Source organism: Crocodylus siamensis, chromosome 4 (genome assembly GCF_052110815.1).
Source record: "Crocodylus siamensis isolate JL-2025a chromosome 4, ASM5211081v1, whole genome shotgun sequence".
Classification (NCBI taxonomy): domain Eukaryota; kingdom Metazoa; phylum Chordata; order Crocodylia; family Crocodylidae; genus Crocodylus; species Crocodylus siamensis.
Window position 1 is genome coordinate 236,314,346 of NC_143398.1, and position 21,287 is coordinate 236,335,632.

The following is a 21,287-nucleotide window of genomic DNA, read 5'->3' on the forward strand; positions in this document are numbered from 1 at the left end:
CGGGGGAGAGCGCGCACGCAGTCCCCCACTACCACAAATTCTGCAGTCGAGTTTCCCACATGTGGAGAAATCGCAGAGGTCAGCACGCCCGGAGTGCAAAGGGCGAGCCTCGTTCTGGGAGAACCCCCTTCCGGATCACGGTATCTCCCCTGCCAGGTAAGTATACTTAACCCTCCCCCGGCTACGGTGCCACTCCCACGGCGAGACGCCAGCAAGTGCGGGTGAGTCCATGCACCTCGTTCTTGCCTACGCAAGTAGCTGCTCCCTCCTTTAACACGGGCTGCTAATCTTCATTTCCTCTACACACCTCATCCGCGCCAGACGCCGCCGCTACGGCACTCCGCGCCCTGTTCCCACACTGCCCGGCGTCCATATAGTTTCCCTACCAGATCAGCATACAAGGGCTCACGCCCCGCCCACGCTGCTGTCGTCATCAGACTCTCCCTGCCCCTCTGGGCTGCAGGCGGGGTTGTGCCCCTGGGCTGCAGGGACTCGTCTTGTCCTGGAGCTGTGGGCAGTGCTGCTCTGGGGCCAGGAGGGGTGTGCTGCAAAGATCCCAGCTGGCCTCTGACAGCCATGGTGTAGTGGGTCTACCCCTGGTTATGTCCCAAGCACCCTCCAGCAGCGCCCTGAGGCAGAACCACTGGCCTAAGACATCCAGCATTTGATTGCAGGAGTTTTACAGGGCTTTATCCCAAGTCTGGCTCAGGGGTGTCTCCACCTTTCCAGGGTCAAGGAGAACCCCCAGCACCACTTCTGAACCAGTGGCACAGGGGGATTCGCTCATGGGCCAATATCAAGTTTACTCAGTGGTCATGTCTGTGGGAGATGCTGACTGCGCAGTTGTTAGTGTGCCATCATTTAGCACTTGCATGACCAAGTGCTAAATGACTGCACAGTAACCCGCGTTACATTGCAGTAGCATCCTGGCATGGTTGCCTTGTGACACTTAACTGCACAGTAGCGTTGCATTACAGTTTGTGCCTGGCAATGCTACTGCACAGTAGTAACGAGCTGCTGCACACTAGTAATGAGCTACTGTGCAGTAGTAAGGAGCTACTGCACAGTAAGCATTTTGTGTAGACACAGACAGTTGGTCTAATAAATGAGATCAACAATTCCTGAAATAACCTTGTCTGCCTATATCCTTTGTCTAATAAAAGATATCCCATCTACCCAAAGAACCTTGCCTGCATATCCCCCATTGTTATAAATTGTGTAGTTCTTTCTTTCTCCTTCATTTATACCTCTGCATCACTAAATGACCAACTCTGACAGCTCATGCTCTCACAGGGGTGTAGGTTGTAGCCATGTTGTTCTAAGGACACAGGCAGACAAGGTTCTTTGGGTAGAACTGATATCTTTTATTAGACCAACTCAAATCCTTGGAAAGACCTTTCACAGAAGAGCCGATGAACTTCATCTCATCAACCTCCTTAATACAAAAAAGCATGGACAAGATATAAACAGTGGTTTTATGACGCATCATAACCCACCTGCCATCTGACTCCCCAGGTACTTCTCCATTATTTTCCTGCTACATTCACTCCCCTCTCTTCCCTACAACCTGTCTTGCACCCATTAATTCCTATTTCCATGGTCACTGACTGCCTCTTGCACACAGCCCAGCCTCTGGCCTCTTTACTATTCCTTCCATCCAACTGCAGACACTTCCTCAGCCTGACAAAGGGCATAGGTACCCAGAAGCTTGCAAAGAAGAAATGGAGTTAACTAATAACAGATATCAGACATGCTCTCAAAGGACATGCAGTTTGTTAATTTGTTTCAAATAGTGTTATAAAATGGGAAGGCCAGACTGAGTCTTAGTTCAGTAGGTGTGAGCACTGGAGAGAGTGTACATATCTGTAAATCAATGAAGGACATCCAGTTAACAAATAAAAACAGTTAAGAAACTGCTACACAGGACAGTCTGTCTTTAAAGTCCGCTCCTATTTATCGCTCCTGGAATGTAACGGTGCCAAAGCAGTCCAGCTGGGCCTGCAGGGGACCTAAAACCAAAACCATCCTGCCCCTGAGGAGACACCTGCTGAAGTCTGAAGTTCTGGGCAATTAGAGAAAAGATGTGGCAAACAGATGGAGGTGATTACAATGTCTCATCAAAGAGTTACGAGCTGTGAAAGAGGGCATCCAGACCTGGGAAAGAAACCTGATTGCATGGAGTAGAGAAGTGATAAATTGGGCGGGGGAAGCTCATGACTTGAGCTAAGCAGCAGCAAGGGCTACAATAGGAATCCATTCAATGAGCTTCTTCAGGCAGCAAAAGGGCCAGCTCATATGGAGCCAGCAAGTAATCCTGAGACTAGCACTGCTGGACCAGAAGAAACTCCAGAAAGCAGTAAGTTGCCAAGAACAGAAAGAAAAGGGGATCCAAGTAATGTTGTGTGGGGCCAGTACCTCCTTACTATTATCTTCAGTGACACATCTGCTTGGACCTGTAGTACAAGTATGACTGGCTAGCATCAATAAGTACTAGCAACCTCTGGATTAGAGCTGCTTTGTGTGACTAGCAACTAGTTAATTATTTGTACTATATTAATTGCTTGCCTGTTCATCAAGTTGGAAAGATCTGTGAGTGGGACTGGAGGAAAAGGACCTGATTGCAGGAGCAGATCTAGTTTAATGAGGTTTTTTTTTTGAGGTACAAGCTTGATTTTGGGGCAGGGCAGAGACTAAACTTGACTTTGGATTCCCCATAATGCACAATTCATGGAGCAGAGCTCCTGAGTCTGATTTCAATACCATTCACAGTAGTGTTTAGGAAGGTGGATTAAATGGGGTTATGCTCAGATAACAATAGTGCAAGTGCAAAGAAGAGAATCTGTTCTGCTGTCTCCTGTCTGAGCGGTGTGTGGTTCCAGCAAGGGTGTTCCATGCTCCAAGTAATAAATAAATCCAAGGTTTTTAGCTGGGCCTGTCTTGAAGACTTTTGTTTCGATAACTTCCAGAATGAAGAAATGGGCCTTGTGTCAGTCTGAAGTGGATAAAAGAATAATCTCACATGGTGATGGTTTGAAAAGGAAGATACAGAGAGGATGGATAAGCAGATGAATGCAGGGTAGTTTCCCACAGCAGCTGCTCAGTGAGAGGAAATAATTTCAGCTAAGTGGTAATAAACTGTTGGCTTAATATCTTCATGTCTGTAGCTGGCAAATTCTTGACAAAAAACCCTAGAACAATCTAAGGCTGGAATTACAAAATCAGACCGTAAGACTGAGGGAAATCTGAGGCTCCAGGGCCAATGTAAGAGAGTAAGAAACTAATGTTTTCGTAATAAAGATGATGATGAAAAGGGCAAATTCAAGCCTTTTTAGTCATTTTGGGGTCGGCTTTTGTGTGGATATGCTAATTTGGAATAAAAGTAACTAAGTCACTGCTAGTTAACATCAAGGACAAACTAATTTTAACTAAACTAACTAGTGAGTTACAGGAAAATAGTTGAGCTTCTTTCTTTAATATGTTCTTTCACTTCTGTATAAGCCCTTAAGAAAATATACATTATTATGTTGCTTGGAAGTCTCTCTCATGAGGTTTTAAATTTATCTTTCAGCAGAAAATATTTCATGTGGCTTATATACCTGTTAGAAGGAAAATACTCATGCATCTCAGTAAAAATCTTTAGTAGTATCCATCCAGATATCTGACTATGCACAGCTGCTAATAATCTGCAGAAGAAAATGTTAATTTAATGCATTTTATGGTACTGTTTGGCATATTGGCGCATCAAAGCCTATAACAATACCTAATGCCCTAAGCTTTATAAATCTGTAATATGGACATAACTGTACATTTAAAATATAGCTGCTTAGCTCAGATTAGAAGGGGTCAAAATCAATCAAGACTTATTACCAGAACAGTCAAACTGAAAACAATGGCTCCTTGCATGAAAAAGCGCAACAGCTTTAGTTCTACAGAGCTCTCTGGTTACAAGATTGGGATGCCACATGCTTTAACACTGGGCCGCGTTGAATGAACCACCATCAACATGTGAATTTACTGGAGCCAGGATTTCACCCTTTGTGCATAAGCTAAGCTTCTCCTACGTTACTAATTACTTCAGCTTGTGGTAGTGAAAGAGCTGCAGGAGTCTGGTCTGTGTCTTCTTTATGGGCTTTGCCTGTTTTCTGCATTCGTTGGCTTGAACAACTTTTTGCCACATGTTCTTAGTGATGCAAACAGCCTGGCACCTTGTAGAGCAGCGATTCTTAACCTCGGGCATCCTGCGGGGCCAGGAGAACCACTGAAGTCTGCAGGGAGTGTGAAGATAGAAGCAGGCCCTGCCTGCTCCTTCATCCCCGCTGCCTGGCCCCTCTGCAAGGCACTATATTAATTAATACATAGGTTTGCTTTTGAAATGGGAGGTTGCTCAACTCATGAAAGTCACAGTAGACACCCTTGAATCTTAAAAAGCTGAGAACCACAGATGTAGAAGACTGGTTTGGTTTTAAAGCAACTATTGTCGTTGTTTCACTTTTTCTTCTAAAAAGTAACACATTTATATTGGTTTTCATAACTGGTTGTTTTAATCCGAGTTAAATATCGGTTCCTATATAGGCTAGAAATTTTCCTCTCAAATAACTAGGCTACATCTGAAGATGATGCTTTTGTGCCCACAGATGTCTTTTTCCTGGTAATTTTAAAGGTGTGCATTTGGCTGGGGGAAGCAACAGAAACATAGTGCATGTTGCTTATTGCCATGCAAAGAGCCAGGAGCAGGGCCGGACACAGGCATGGGCAAACCGGGTGGCTACCCAGGGCCTGGACAGAAAAGGGGCCTGAAAATGGTCATTATAATTATCATCATCATCATCTCTGGCAAAGGGGGGCCCAATACTAAAAGTTTGCCCAGACCCAGCAGGGATCTAGGTAGGGTGCTGGTCAGGAGTCGGGCTACCCAGTGGTCTCGCAGCCAGGGGCAGATCTAGGGTTTCAAAAAGGAGGGTGAGATGTGTCCTCGCACATAAAACCCTGCATGTTTTTTACCAGTTAAACTGAACTAGAAGCTTTACCAGCGTGCCAGGGGCTTAGGGCTGCATTCATCTGTTTCAGTCGGAAGCAAAAACCAACTATAACTGGATTGGAGTGAGTTAAAACCAAATCGGCAAGGTGATGACGGGGGAGATTTGTGACACAGCACAGGCGGCAGAAGAAAGGATTTGTGGAACATCGAGACCATTAAAAAAGGAGAGAGGATGGTTAAGTCTCGTGGGACGATGGGGTGGCGGACGATGAGTGATCAAGCCAAGTGATCCCTCATCTCCGCCTGCAGCTGCCAGGCCGGCTGTCACCTCTGCCTGGAGCAGGCAGCAAAGCAGGGAGAGAGGGCTCCAGCGCATCCCCTTCTCCCCATTGCCATCTTGGATCTCAGCCCATCGAGGCAAGAGAGGACAAGCTGTCATATCTCCAGGTGGAAGTCCTAAAAAGCACAAGCAGATGAAGTTAGCCCAGGTGAAAGACACAGCCAAGAACTGAACCCAGATGTGTTGAGTCTAGGGTTGCCATCAAGGTACCCCAAGAATAGAGGACAGCTGCATGAACATTGCATGCCTTGTGCTCAGGTTGAGACACGATGGCCAGTTGTGGTGCCTCTGGACACAATGATCTTATGGGAGGGACGCCAGTAGTTTTCTCCCAAGTGGATGCGGATGGCATACGATGTCATCAGGTCCTGGTCTTCACTGTCCTTTTGTTAGAAGTACCTGGAAAGGGCCACTCCACCTCTCAGTCAAAGGCTCCTTTTTCCACCGCTGCACCAAGACCCAGTCTCCCGGGGAGAAGTCACGTACCGGTACATCTAAAGGCAGACGCTGAAAGGAGGCTGCATACCTGTGAAGAGAAAACAAGACAGACTGCAAGGCAATAACATACATATGAAGCTCACTATTACCTAATTCAAAAGTTACATTCTCTCGCATCCCAGGAGGTAAGACTCGAGGGGGCTTGCCAAACATAATTTCATATGGGGTCAATTTGAGGCCCCGTCGGGGAGTGTTTCGAATGCAAGTAAGAGCTAGCGGCAATGCTTGAGGCCACTTAAGGCGTGTTTCAATACAGATTTTGGTAAGCAAAGTCTTTAAAGTTCTATTCATGCGTTCCACTTGTCCTGAACTCTGTGGTCTCCATGGTGTGTGTAGTTTCCAAGTAACCTTGAGAGCTTGTGCGACTTTTTGAACCACTTTTCCCACAAAGTGTTGTCCTTGATCCGACTCGATGGACTCAGGCAGGGAATACCGGGGAATGATCTCCTGTAACAAATACTTCACTACTGTAGCTGCAGTGGCAGTCCTGGTGGGCCAAGCCTCGACCCAACCAGAGAGCTGGTCTACCATGACAAGTAAAAACCCGTGATGTCCGGACCGTGGGAGCTCGGCAAAATCAATCTGCCATGCCTGTCCAGGGTACGCTGCCCAGGGTCTACCTCCCATTGGCACAGGGGGTTTCCTTTGAGGGTTTACTTTCTGGCATGTGATGCACTTGGTAGCAATGCGCTGAGCTTCTACATATAGCCCTGGGGCTACTGCTTGGCGGATCACTAGATCACCCATGGCCAAACCTCCCATATGGGTTCTTGCATGGAGCTGTTGCAGCACCTCCCGAAGTAATGGCCTGGGTATCATGACTTTTCCTCCTGGTACTATCCACCACCCCTGGGAGTTCTTTTCTGCACAAGCTTTCTGTGCAAATTTATCTTCTTCAGGGGAATACTGTGGGACTAAATCCTGAACGTATGGCCATATGGCATGGGACATGGCCTGCTTGGATACCTCTTCTGCTTCTCCTCCAATAAATGCAGCTTCCTTTGCTGCTGCATCAGCCTTTGCATTTCCAAGCTTATGCTTTTCCTCAGCAGCCTTCCCATGGGCCCGCACATGAATGACTGCTACCTCTTTAGGCTGGTGGAGTGCCTCTAGTAGTTTGATAATCTGGGGGCCATTAGCAATCTTATTCCCAGAGGCAGTAATGAAACCCCTTTCTTTCCACAATAGTCCGTGCGCATGGACTGTAGAAAAAGCATAGCGAGAGTCAGTGTATATATTAACCCGCTGGTCTGTCCCCAGCTGTAATGCTCGGGTGAGCGCAGTGAGTTCCACGGCCTGTGCCGACCATGAGCTCGGCAATGACTCCCTCCATACTACCTTATCCAAGGTTACCACTGCACATCCTGTTCGTCTTTTTCCATCGATGACAGAGCTGGAGCCGTCCACAAAGTATTCAACATCTGGGTCCTCAATTGGGTCCTCAGCAAGATCAGGTCGCACCTGCGTGGTCTGATTCAGGACCTCAAGGCAGTCATGCGTCGGTTGCCCTGGCTCCGGCAGCAAGGTTGCAGGGTTTAAGGCTGTAGTATGTTTGAAAGTAAGTCCTGGATTAGAGAGCAAAAATATCTCATACCGTGATTGTCTGGAGGGGTTAAGAAATTTCCCTCCCTCAGTCCCTAGGATCTGGGGAACTCCATGAGGAGTGAGTATTTCCATATCCGCACCCATGACTATCTTCTGGGCTTCTTCAACAACCACTGCTGTGGCTGCCACAGCCCGAAGACAGGCTGGCCACCCGAGTGCAACTGGATCTAGAACCTTTGAATAATATCCCACGGGTCTCCAGGTCGGGCCCGATGGCTGTGTCAGCACCCCTGATGCAACCCCTCGATTCTCATGAACATACAGTCGATATGGCTTTTTACTGTTTGGGATGGCTAAGGCAGGGTCTGGGTTAATGCTGCCTTCAGCAGATCAAAAGCATGCTGCATTTCTTTATTCCATTTCCATTTAGTGAGACTCTCCTTAGTCAGGGATTTGTACAGTGGTCTAGCCTTCCCACCGTAATCTGGTATCCATAGTCGACAGAACCCAGTTAGCCCTAGGAATGCCCGCAGCTCCTTGGGTGACTTAGGTGGGGTTAGACCTTGAATCGCCTGTATGCGATCTGCACTCAGGGCTCTGACTCCTTTTGAGAGCTTATATCCCAAAAATGTGACTTCAGGCTGACATATTTGGGCTTTCTCTCTAGAGACTTTATATCCTTTTTTCCCCAGAGTGTTTAGGAGTGACCTGGTGGCTTCCTCGCAGAGCTGCAAGTTTGGGCTTGCAACTAGCAGGTCATCCACATACTGGAGGAGAGTCACTGCGGGGTGTGATCCCTTCCATTCCCCCAAGTCCTTCTGAAGGGCAAGTCCGAAAATATGGCGGGCTGCTATAAATCCTTGTGGAAGAACTGTCCACATGAGTTGGGCTTTATGGAAAGTATCTGGATCCTCCCATTCAAAAGCAAACAATTTTTGACTCTCTCGGTGAAGGGGAATAGAGAAGAAAACATCTTTCAAATCTAGCACTGAAAATATCTTAGCTTCCCCCGGTACTTGTGTCAAAATCGTGTGAGGGTTCGGGACTACAGGATGATCTGAAAGGACCTTCTTATTTACAGCTCGTAGGTCTTGGACCAGCCTGTATGAGACCCCATCTGCCTTCGGCACTCCAAGGATGGGGGTGTTATAGGGTGAGGACCCTTCCACTAGCCATCCGTACCTCTTGTATTTCTCTATTAACGGCTTGAGTCCAGCTCTGGCCGCTCGGCTGAGTGGGTACTGCTTTACCCGAACGGGCGCCTCCCCATCCTTGAGTACAATCCTTACCGGGGAGACGAACTTAGCTCGCGCAGGGGTTCCATCAGCCCATACCAAGGGGTCTACTCCAATCATGTGATCTTCTGGACTTACTGCAGGTCATCGGTCCTCCAGGAGAGCCATCTGATAGTTCGAGCTCTGCTTGACAGGTAGCTGGACCACCATCTGATCGTCTCTGAAAAAGATCTCAGCTTGCAATTTTGTGAGTAAGTCCCGCCCAAGGAGTGCAACCGGGCAACTTGGAGAATACACAAAGGAGTGCTCGAGCAAATGGTCCCCCACCTTGGTGAGGAGTGGTTTACAAACAGGGAGTCGGGTTTGCATTCCCTCAATCCCTTCCACAAGTACATGCTGTTCACTAGTTCCTGCACAGGGGGGTTTTTCTGGAATCATTGAAAATGTAGTCCCAGTATCCACCAAGGCTTCAAAGTTTTTGCCACCAACCCTAATGGTTACCATGGGATCTTCTCGGGCTCCAACCCGAAGGGTAGTGGTCTTAGATCCCTGTCCCCTTCATTCTGAATCCTCACCCTTGTCTTCTGCCTGCATGAGGTGACCTCTCGGTTCCCCCTCTCTCTTCTCCTTCAACTTCGGGCATTCCCTCTTCCAGTGTCCTTTCTCCTTGCAATAAGCACAAACATCTGCTCCCACTCTTTCTCCCTTCCTCTTCTGTATCCCAGCCTTTCCAGGGTTCCCTCCAGTTATAGCAGCTGCTAGTGCTGCCATCTGTCGCTGAGCCTTTTTATCCTCCTTGCGCTCCTGCACTTGCTCACGATTCCCATACACCTTATATGCAATTTCCACCAGCTCTGAAATCGGTTTCCCAGCACCTCCCTCAGTTTTCTGTAACTTCTTACGGATATCAGCAGCAGATTGACCAATAAACATAAGATTTACCATGCGCTGGTTATCCGGGGCTTCTGGATCCAGATCCGAAAACCTGCGAAACGCCTCATACAGCCTCCCAAGGAAAGCTGAGGGATCCTCCTCTCTTCCTTGTCTCACCTCATACAATTTAGACAGATTGGTAACCTGAGGCACTGCCTTTCCCATTGCTTCCACTATAATTCCCAGATACCGTGCACTTAGCTCTCTGCCCTCTGCAGTATGATTATCCCATCTCGGCTCCTCTACAGGGCAGGTATCACGCAGAGTACGACTAGCAGCACCTTCTGACTCAACTCTAGCCACCGCAATACGTTCCGCTGTCCCCAACACTAATCTCCTCTCCTCCGGGGTTAGGAGGGTCTGGAGCATCATCTGGACATCAGCCCAAGTGGGTCGATGAGTCTGCCCAATAGATCGGAACAGGTCCCTCATCTTTTCAGGGTCTTCACGAAAAGAGGGGCTCTGATTCTTCCAGTTAAATAAATCTGAAGTGCTAAATGGGGTGTAGACAAAAGTTGCAGTGCCTCCTTCCCCAATAACCTCTCACATCGGACAGTTCAACACCGGCTGTGACTCTACAGGCTTGCGCAAATAATAACCCTTATTTCCCGATTCAGATGAGGCACTTGGCTGAGGCTCACGCTCTAACTCATTAGGTATGCATTGGTACGTCGGTGGTGGTCTCTCTAAGGGAGGGGGCAGTGGTGCAGAAGGACTGGACCCCGAGGAGGCATCTGACTCATGTTCGCTACCCGACAGGGCAACCGGAGCGCGGGTCCGGTACTCAGCCAATTCAGAATCCCCCCCCTCATTAGACTCAGGAAGTACAGGCGCCCCCCCCCCCGAGTCTTTTTCTTAACAAGCATCACATGAGACTTTACTAAGTAATTCTTAATCCAAGGTGGCTGATTTTGAACCACCCACAACCAACAATCAATATAAGGAAACTGATTCCAATACCCATTCTGCATAACACTTTCATGGATAGCTATCACTTCTTTTAGCACAAAGGATCCTTTTGGGGTCCAGTGGACCCCAAATGTTGGCCACTCGAGTTGACAAAACTTAGTTAAATCACCTTTTTTCATTTTTATTCCATAATCGGCCGGCTTTGCAAATTTATTAAAATGACGTAATAAGACTTTTAGAGGGGTATCAATATTGTTTTCTACACGAGAGCGACTCGTACCCATTTGCCCACAAAAATGCGCCCAAGGCACACCAAATACCAAAAAGATCTCAACAACAGATGATTTACAATGAGAGCTGAGCCTAGAATTTCTCAGCAAACTTACACATCCTTTGTTTTAGATCCGTACACCAGATTGGGCAAAGCGAATTCGTATACTCACTCAGATACCCCAGAGATCTCGATCCAAATTCCAAAGTGTGTCTGCCTCTCCAGAAACTCAGAATTTACATGGGATACTTCCTTTAACTTCCCGGATATTCGGACTTAAACCTCAAATTCCAGGGGCGAGTCCAAAGTCGGCTCGGTGCGCACTTCCCCTGGTACCGGAGGCGCTCCGTCACTGAATTCCGGGGTAGTCCTCGAGAAGCCCCACGTTGGGCGCCAATTATTGATGTAAAAATCGCGGTTCGTTTCTCGGGAGGCGAAAAAAACCTTCAGCCACAGACACACTCTATTAGCAACACAAAAGGTATATATTTGCAAATAGGGTCAGAGAGAGAGACAAAAGATCAAACACTCTGCTGCCCCCGAGGGAAACTGCCCAGCTGGCTTTATCCCCTCTCTCCTGACCACGTGTGCAGAAGGAGGAACTTTTACAACTCATTTCCAATTCATACAAACATGTATGTGAATACGTCGAATCATACGTCGCATGTGTATTATAATTAACTACTTAAGTATGCGGGGCGGATAGGCTTATATGTATTAATTCATTACGCATGGGCAGACAGTACCTGAGGTTACAAAAGTCTGAATTTTCCTTGCTTCAAGGCTAGAACTGCAATTTACTCTTATCTGCATGAGAAAAGCTGAGGAGTATATGCTTTACTGTAACAAAGAGATAGTAACTTTGCAAAACAAAGAGGGAGTGATACCTTAATACAAAGAGCTCTCAGTAGCTCTCCCAGTTCTCTCACCAGGGAGGGCTGACAGCTGCACTGTTTTAACAAGACTTATTGATAATGCATTTTTAATAATATTTCTAACACTTTTATGCTAAGTTTAGGCAGACTTTGCCCCGACAGCCCACTTAGCCAGTCACCTTGTTGCTGCTGAACTGACACTAGTCACGTACCTCATGGCTTAGACCAGGGGTAGGCAAAATTTGGCCCGCAGGCCAGATGCGTCCCACCAAGCCATTCGATTCGGCCTGCGGGGCCCCTAAAAAATTTACAAAATGAATATTTATCTTCCCCTGGCTGCCTGTTATGTGGCCCTTGATGGCTTACCAAAACTCAGTAAGCGTCCCTCCACCCAAAGTAACTGCCCACCCCTGGCTTTAATATTAGGGCTGTGTGGAATTACACTGGCAGTTTCATTTTGACTTGTTTCGAGCTCAAAACAGCTAAATTGAAATGAAACAGAGTGCTTCGGAACAGCCTCAAAATGAAACAAGGCGAGTCGAAAAGTTTTGAAATTTTCTAAACGTTTTGAGTTTCAGAGCTCAAGCTGGGCTTGCCTTCCGGGAAACAGAAATTAAAGTAAGGAGAGGAAGGGAGGGAAGGAGTGCTCTCATTATTGACTGTAGCTGGGCAATGACTGTGGTCCCTTTCAATCCCAGTGCTCTGGGGGAGGGATGGAAAAATTGCACAAAAGGCAGCATTGTTTGAACTGTCCTGCTTTCTGCATTGGGGTCAGTTAAGTGAGGATGCACCTTAACACTTGCATGTACCGCCCCCCCGTCATGAGATTTTCCTGTAAGCAGCTAGAGGTGCAGGCCCCCAGAACCCAGACTGCCCCTGCACCGATCTCCTTAAAAGCTGGCAGGCTTTGTGGCCTCAGCAGGGGCTATCGTCCCTGCAGCTTTCACCCTGCTGTGGCTTAACACGTAGACGTGACATGAGTTTTTTGCTTTCAAGACTTTGAGGTGCAGTTTCCCTGAAACCCCTGCACCGATCTTCTTGAAACTTGGCAGGCTTCATGGTCTCAGAAGGGACTACCATTCCTGCAAGGTTCATCCAAATCAGGACAGAAATGACAAAGCTGTAGGCTGTTTTGAGCTTCCCCATTATAGCCTATGGGCGCAATGTCGAAACAGCCCATTTTGATGAAATGAAATGGAACAGCAGTTTTGAAACAAAACGCTGTTGTGTCGAAACACAATGGTGCTGTTTCACACAGCCCTATTAGACATGTATATGGTAAAATGGATGGTAAGGAGTTACAGCAAAAGCTTTGTTATCTGGCACCCCTGGGGAATAGGGGGTGCTGGATAACAAAATCTGGTGGTTATCTGAGAGGCCTGAACAGGCGTCTTTGCCTGTTTGGGCTGCTGCCTCTCCTGCCCCATTGCTGCCACTCCCATGGGCCTGAGGGATGGGGAGGCGGGTGCCACGCAGGCTGCTATGCCCCAGGGCCTGGGGGCTTGGTGAAACCAGAAGGGTCATGGTGGCACTTCCGGTTTTGCTTTTACCTTGCAAGCCGGTGATGCAAAAAGCGGTTTGTTTCTTTGGAGGCTCGCAAAGAATCTCAGACACACACACTTATTAGCAGCACAAAAGGTGTATTTACAAATAGGGTCAGAGCAGAGTCAAAGACTCAGATTACTCCGAACCCCTGAGGAATTTTTCAGCCCGTATTTATCCTTTCCCTCCTGGGCACGTGTGCAGAAACAGGAACTCTTACAGCTCATTTCCGTTTCATACAAACATATGTGTGGTTACATCACTTCATCCATCGCATGTACATTATAATTAACTACTTAAGTATGCAGGGCGGAGAAGTAAATATGCATCAGCTAATCAAGCATGCTCAGAAAGTTCTATAGGTCACCCAGAGTTTAAATCCCCCCCCTTTCAAGGACACAGTCAGTTGAATTCCAGCTTCTGTAATCTGCATGAGAAAAGCTAGGGGGAGGCTGGGGGAGAGTGTGATTTAGTATAAGAAGAACTGTGGCAAGGCTGGCCAAGAAAAAAGTCCTTGGCAGTGTCTTTTGCTTATCAGGTACGAGATGCAAACTGTGCACTTCTAACAACACTCCATTTCTAACACCAGCATGCCAGCTTGTAAAGTGCCGGATAATACAGCTTTTACTGTACTTTGGTTTACAACATCCTGAGACAGGGGAGACAAGGTACAGTCCGCTTGCTCCTCATCTTCTTGTAGATGGTTTGTTTGGTCTTCTCAAGGCTGCTCTCTCAGTAGACTGGGCATGCGCAATACCATATTCATTCAGGCATTCACCTAAAATACATTTTCGATAATATTCGCAACGCAACAAGCTCGCACAGGCGGCTGCAGTGGTGTCGGCGGCAGGGGCGTAGCGGCGGTGAGGAGGGAGCTCGTGCAGGCCGCTGTGGCCGTGTTGGCAGGGAGCATGGCAGCAGGGAGCTCCTTCAGGCAGCCGCAGCGGTGTCAGCAGCGGGCCAAGCGGGGAGCTCCCGCAGGCAGCTGTGGTGGCGTTGGGGGCGCAGTGGTGATGAGCAGGGGGCTCCCGCAGGCCGCTGTGGCGGTGTTTGGTGGTGGCGAGCAGGGAGCTCCGGCAGGTGGCCACGGTGGTGTCAGCAGCAGGGGCATAGTGACAGTGAGCGAGGAGCTCTCGCAGGCCGTGGCGTTGGCAGCATGGGTAGGCCGAGCAGGGAGGCAGGGGTGGCAGTGGCGTGGGGAGCACCTGCAGCGGGGTCGGCCCACCCGTGTGGCACGTGTTGGCGCCTGGTTGGGCTGAGGCGGGAGCTCCCACAGGTGGTGGCAGGGGCAGGCTGAGCGGGGTGTTGGGCCTAGGGATGAAAAACTGAGGGCATGGGGTTTGCTATCCACAGAGGAGCAGATAAGCCAGACTGTCCTGTAGAAAACCGGACGACCGGCTGCCCTCCCTGCAAAACCCCCCACGGGCCCTGCCTTGTGCGGGATCGCGGCTGCGCGGGGTTGCTGCCCGGGCGGGGCGGGGCGCTGGACACCCCCTTTCTGGCGGGAAACGAAACCGAAAGCACGGCGGGCCGTGGTGATGGCGGCGGCGGAGGGGCCTGGCGGCCGGTTCGCGGTGGTGGTGGAGGGCGCGGCGGGGCCGGCGGGGCTGACCCGGGCGCTGCGCAACAAACTGCTCCGCTACTTCCAGAGCGCGCGGCGGTCCGGCGGCGGCGAGTGCGAGCTGAGGGAGCGGTGCGGGCAGGTGCTGGTCTGCTTCGCCGACGAGCGAGGTAGGGGGCGGGGCGGGGCGGGGCGGGGGTCCTCGCACCTCTCTCCAGCCCGCCCGGCTCTTGGCCCTCAGCCGGGGGGCTCTTCTCAGGTGTGTGGCCTGTCTCCATTCATCCACGTGCGCCCGGGCTTCTCGGTGAGGGGGCAGTTATAAACCGCCCCTCGCCTCTGGGGCTTTCCCTCTGGAGAGGGCTGGCTGGCTGGGTGGGTGGGTGCCCCCAGAGATGCAGGAGCGCCATGCGCAGGTTTTGGAAGAAATGGCTAAAGATTCGCTGCGTTGACACGTGTGGGAGAATCACAGAAATGGGGACAGAAGGGGCCTCTCACCCCGGCCAGGGGCAGGGTCTTCCCTCTCCAAACCTCCCGGGACCGTGCAGTGAAGCGTTGGCTGCCAGGCCACGGCACAAGCTGCCGCCCGGGCCCGCGGCGTGAAGGTGGGCAGCCCCAGGAGGGAGGTAGCCAGCTCTGTGCGCCCCGTCCGGCTCCCATGCCGGTCCGCTGTATAACACGGGTTGGGAACCGCTGTCTACGTGACCTCTAGAGAAACCTGCCGCCAGCCCTGCCCTAGCGCAAGCCTGTCCCCCAAACCTGCCCCGCCCGGGTAAAGCAGGAGAACCGCAGCAACCAACGTCCCACATCTGAAATGTCCGTGTAGGCTCGAGGGATCCCGTGCCACTTGCAGTGACTATGTTACTTGTAGTTTAATGCCTCTTCAGCAAATTGCATACTTTTGAGGGGCTCCGTGAGGTTGGGGGCCTGGCATAATTACATTCTCATTCCCTTTGCCCCCACCTGTCTCATGCTCTGAGTATTAACTGCTCCTTTTTTATTTAATTTGGGGTGGGGGGCGGGCGGGTGGGAGGAGAAATAATCAGTTGAAATGTGCCGGTGGGGTTGGTAAGTCTGCTCCTGCTTCCTTGAAGAGAAAACGAGACCAACTAGAGCAAAGTAAGAGAGCAGCTGAGTTGGCAAATGCAGCTTGTGACACTGGAGGAGCCCGACCCCAGGCCCCGGTCTGTGCTCTTACCTGCTGCTTTGAGAGCGGCAAGCTCCTGCCAGCTGTGGATGTTTGGAGACCGTACTTTACTTTTCCCTGCCCTTTGGTCAGGAGTCTCCAGCAGTGCTGCAAAAGAAAAAAAAAATTGTGTCGTTTGTATCATGGTTTTCCTTCTGGTCCTGTTTGACATTCACAGAAAAAAGAGACATGGACTGGGGGGAAAATAACTCTTCCTTATGCTGTCACATGACCAAATTGAGCGAGCTGAAAAAACATCAGAGATGTTTCTTTCCCCTTTATCTCCAAATGTTTTCTTGCGTCTAAAATTGGTAGCTGTTGCCGTGCACTGTTAAAATGGTTCCTCCGTCGGGCACCCAGGAGTGGCTGCATGTCATTGCTGGGTGCAGTGTTTCTTATATGAGTGTGCCTGCTTATAAATAGACAGGGGAAGAATCTGTTTTTGCCTGGGCTGGGGGAGGATGGGGAGAGAGTGGCAGTGCTTTAGGGGAGGAAGTCAGTTTTGTTTTTTAAACCAAAAATCCTGTTTGCTTATCGCTGCTTGTTGTTGAGGGACAGGAACTGGGGTTTCATTTGGTCTCCTGCCTTTCTCCAGCCTCCCCTTTCCCACTTACTTGTGCCTTCCTTGCACATGGAGCTCACAAACTTGGCAGGCTGCTCTGAGATGCGAGCAACCTCTCTCTGCCCTTTGCTTCCTTGTATGTCCAGGTAGGTGCAGTCGCAGTTTGTACCAAGCTTGAGAGGATACCAAGAATGACATAACTGTGATATTCAGTTATTTACTACAAGTTTTTTCTCGGTTGCGTTTACAGCTCTTGCCCACTCTTCCACACGTAACTTGTCTATGAGCCTTGTTTTCATTTTCCATGCGCGCCACATTGAGTGACCCTGCAAATTTTTGGTACTTCTGCAGTGTTTGAATCTCGCCGTAGAAGGCTGTTTATATCGCACTTCTTTTCTTACTAGGGGCCTTTCATCCATCTCTACCACAGTTCTATGAAATCTGTAAATGTAACATTACTTTGAGTGAGACTTAATAACAAGTAAATATTAGATGGAGCCCGTGGTCTAAAAATGCTGTACAAAGAAGTTCTAATTTCATGGCATAATCAGTATTTGAAAGGGGAGGTGGATTTAACCCCCTAATATGGCTAGGATGATTGCATGATATGGAGGTGTCAGCTTCATAGACGTTCTCTATGATGGAGCGCCCTCCAAAGGAGTGATTGTATCCACCTTATGTTCCAGTCCCAATTTTGGTAGTGCCCAGATAAATGAGGCATACAGGGGCCTCATGGCACTGGGTTCTGATGAAATGCGTTGCAGTAGGTTACATTCCCAGGCTCTGGTGTTTCATGCTTTTACCTACTCCAGTGTTGGGACAGTAGGCAAAGTGAAGGTACTCTGATGTTGCTGGTCTCCCTCTGATATGAACAAACCTTTTTGTATTTTTCCTTTGTGCTTCCCAGTTTCTACAGCTGCATAAGAGGAAGCATCCACCTAGAAGTTACTGTTGAGTAACTCCTCATATGCGTCTTCATCAACCCTTCAGAGCCCTGGAGCAGCCTTTAGCAGGGACTGCGTTGGGAGACGGAGGGGGGACCTAGTGGGCTGTATAAAGCAGGGGTGGGTAAAATGCAGCCCTTGGGGCTGGATGCGGCCCGCCAGGCCATTCTATCCGGCCTGCAGAGCCCCTAAAACAATTAATATAATATATATCTGCCCCTGGCTGCCTGGCATGTGGCCCTTGATGGCTTGCCAGAACCCAGTAAGCGGCCCTTCGCCCAAAATAATTGCCTGCCCCTGCTATAAAGGCACTGTAGATAACTCCAGATGAACAGTTTCTGGACCACCTGTGAGCTCAGGGAACCAAACTCTTCCTGTTCCATTCAGCTCTTTATGTAGGGCTGGATTATTATGTATTAAATTTGTATAGCACCAACAGCAGCAGACTGCTAGGGCACTTGGACATGAGTGTGGAGGCTGCTTCAACGCATTGGAGTTCCCGCAGTTGGTGCACTCCAGCAGCCTCCTGCGTCTTGTATCAATGTCCCCGCGCTTAAAAATGGCAGCAGGGGTGCTTGAACTAAAGCTTGTTCAAGTGCCCTCACTGCCATCTTTAAGCGCAGGGACGCTGATGCAGGAGACATGGCTGCGCTTTAGCGCGGCTCTTGGAGCCTCTCTAATTAAAGCATCAGCCCTCCCACCCCTAGAGCACGTGTAAAAGTGCTCCTAGATGCCACTGAGATGGTGGCAAGGTCCCTTCCCCTGACATCAGAGAGAGGATGATGATGAAGCCCTAACTAGACAGTATGGAAACAAGAAAGAGAAATGGGAAGTAAGGACCGGTACGATTCAAGTTCAATTTATTAACCCTTTTTTTGGATCTCTTTTTAAGATTTGTTTCTTTTGTTGTTGGCATTTTTTTTTTCATTGTGAAAATTTTGTGATTTAAGCATTCAGTGGAAAAAAGTGTGTGGCCCATTTTGAGGCCACGTAGACATAAACTAATGCCTGTTTTAACCATGACTATCATAGTTCTCCTTTGTATTTTAGTGAGGCAGCGAGTCCTTGACCAAAAGAACCATGAGGTCGATTGGGCAGAGATGGGGAAGTTGCAGCTGGTGGTCAGGAAGCTGGAAACAACAAGCACAACTGAGAAGGAAGAGTCTCAGGAGGAGCCGATCCCCCAGCAGGTAAGTAGTTACGGCATGCCCTCCTTGCCCAGGCCAGAGGCCAGAGCTTTTGAAACAGTAGCAGGTGATACCGCATTTACTTGAGTCCAAGATGACCCTGAATTTGTTATGATACCCAATAATTAGATACTATACATGGAAAATTTATAAATGTGCTATAATTTTCCATGTACGACATTTAATTATTGGAGGGCTGTCTTAAATTCATTCCCCTTGCTGCTGCAGTGAGGAAAGCAGTAGCAGGGAGGGCAAGCAGTAGAAGGCAAGAGATGAGGGGGCAGGCAATGGGGTTTGGCCCCTGATGCTTGCCCCCCCACACCTTGCCCCTTGCTGCTTATCTGCCCCTGCAGACAAGTGCAGGGACACAGTTTGCAGGGTGAGGAGACACAAGGGGGTGGCAGAGTAGAGGAAGGAGGTGGAGAGAAGTTGAGGGTGCAGTGGGCAGGAGCTGAGGCCGCAGGGACAGAGAGCATTTTTCTGCCTTCCACCAGCTTATGCTTTTTAAATGAGGAAATTACCTCATCTTGGAATTGAGTAAATATGGTATTTTTAATGGGTTGATTGTTCTGGTTTCAGGAGCTGGAGCCGGAGCCAGCCAGCACATTCCAAGAGTCAGGTAATTTTTTGTTTGAAACCATAAACCACACTAAATGCATCAGATTTGTTTTTATAAAATAAAATCTAGGTGCTGGTTTGTGCAATGAAGCTGCTGTGCTATGTGAAGGGCTGACTGGTGGGTCTCAAAGATTAAAACTCCTAGTAAGCAAGAGAAATTTTCCCACTGTCTCTTAGTTCTTGTCCCAGTCTAGCAGCTAGTAAGTCAATGAGAAAATTGGAAATGTGAAAGAGCCTTTAGTAGAGATCTGTTTTTCATACCTGGATTTGGATTCTGGTGGCATATGGTTATCCAGAACAGCAGTCAACTTAAGTGAGGAATATTCTGGATCTGACTGCTGAGTGCTGTTATTTCATGTTGCAAGCTGCTGTCCGGGTGCAACATCTCTGGGTCTGTCTATTTTCATTCATAGATTTCATAGACATTAGGGCTGGAAGGGACCTCGGAAGATCATCGAGTCCAGCCCCCTGCCCCAGGGATAGGAAGTCACAGGGGTCAAAGGATCCCAACAAGATAAACATCCAAATTTCTCTTGAAGGCGTTCCAAGTAGGTGTTCAAGGCAGCACTTCAGAGATACTCAAGCTAGCTTTGTCTGTGCTAGTTCTGGAACTGGAAGCAGCAGACCTGCATTAGTGTAGCACTGTGTCTGAACTACTTTAAGGAAAACTTAAGAATCTGAGGCCAGTGCATCATTAATATGGCTATGCTTCTGGCTCCAGATATAGCACAGCCAGAGCTAATGCATCTCAGCACAACATGCAGTACTTTGCATCAACATATCCATTAAGTCCTTGTCCAGAAAAGGACTTGAGTCCCCACCACATTTTCTTTAACCATTATTGAACTCCAGAAAACTCATGCTTAATTGATAGCACAAATTGCCTTAATTAAACTTGATAATTGAGTGAAAAAAATTATTTATTTTTTTGCTATGACTCTTGGTATAGGGCTTTTAGGTCAAACAAAACTAAGGTTCTCCTTTCCTATTAGTTTACAATGGCCCAGCACTGCATTATCCTGCTTGAGAACCCCTTATTTGTACAATAAAGGTTGTTCACATGTGAACATAGGTGGTAAGACCAGTGCAGTCTGGCAGCTTCAGTCGTTGAGTTTGTCTCAAATTACTATTACAAGTATTCTTGCTGCAGTACCAGTCAAAGTTCTTGGGCAGAATCAGGACCATACTGTACTAAGCATTAATCACTCACATTAGGGGTGTAAGCCTCAAAGTTGCTTCTCACCAGAGAAAGCTTGTTTCTGAGATCTGTTCTTCAACAGTCTCTTTTCTAGAAGCAAGTGTTCACTTCAAAGTGCTGTAATGTGTTGGGAAGGCTGATCCATGTTTCAGGAAAAATTATAGAGGGACACGTTCTAATGGTTTTCTGTGTACTAGTTTATTTTTAATGTAATGCCTCTTAATCTTTAAGCTTGTACAACATGTTTGAATGATACCATGCCTGGGTTGAAATAAATATATACTACAAGGTATGAATGTTTTAAAGGTAAATGCTGTCAAAGGCAACACAATCAAGCTAGATGAATTTGTACCGGTGAAAACAGAGGGGTTTTTTTTTTACCTGCAGTAAGCAACAATCACTTGTGGGTTTTTTGTTTTGTTTTTTGTTTTTCCTTCTAGTTAATGAATCGGAAGCATTTGTTCCAGCCCCGAGTGCTGATGGGAATTCTGTGCATGTAGAGCAAGAGCCGAAGCCAGGTATGTTTGCAATTTGTTAACTGTGGGCAGTCTCGAATTCAACAAGCCTGTATGTTAGCCTACCCCTTTGCAATTAAGCTTTCTCTATTGCTACTTGGAAGAAATGGGTCTGCAACATGACCATGCATTAGTTGTACCCCAAAACACAAAAATAGACTTATCCTAAAGTCTATCTGGCTATGAATGATGACGCAACATGGATTCTTACCTATATCAACTGGGGATTCTCAAGAAGGGCATAGAGGATGGCATGAAGAATAGTAGCAAGTCTTCTTGTATATGCCAAGTTCTTCAAATTCCTCTCAAATCTATACCCTATATTTATAGACCGCTCATTTTGATGGTCTAATAAATATTCTCTGGTTGGCTTTATTGATAGTTTCCATTTTG

The 21,287-nt window shown here is 48.2% G+C and overlaps 1 protein-coding gene and 1 non-coding gene across 4 annotated transcripts in view; one reads left to right on the plus strand and one right to left on the minus strand.

Moving 5' to 3' along the window:
• LOC149867685 (U1 spliceosomal RNA) lies at positions 1 to 164 on the minus strand. Its single transcript, XR_016442189.1, has one exon. It is a non-coding gene; the product is annotated as a U1 spliceosomal RNA (small nuclear RNA).
• Positions 47 to 21,287, plus strand: part of LOC149867686 (protein mono-ADP-ribosyltransferase PARP14-like) — a 54,489-nt gene continuing 33,248 nt past the window's right edge. For 2 of the 3 annotated variants that reach the window (XM_090045950.1, XM_090045951.1), the window contains exons 1-4: positions 13,288 to 14,857; positions 18,427 to 18,566; positions 19,143 to 19,182; positions 20,820 to 20,897. In XM_090045950.1, coding sequence (XP_089902076.1) covers positions 14,665 to 14,857; positions 18,427 to 18,566; positions 19,143 to 19,182; positions 20,820 to 20,897 — 451 coding nt within the window. In that variant the 5' untranslated portion in view covers positions 13,288 to 14,664. Of the gene's footprint in view, positions 157 to 13,287; positions 14,858 to 18,426; positions 18,567 to 19,142; positions 19,183 to 20,819; positions 20,898 to 21,287 lie in introns of those variants that run through there. The other variant, XM_090045952.1, reaches the window with a different exon arrangement.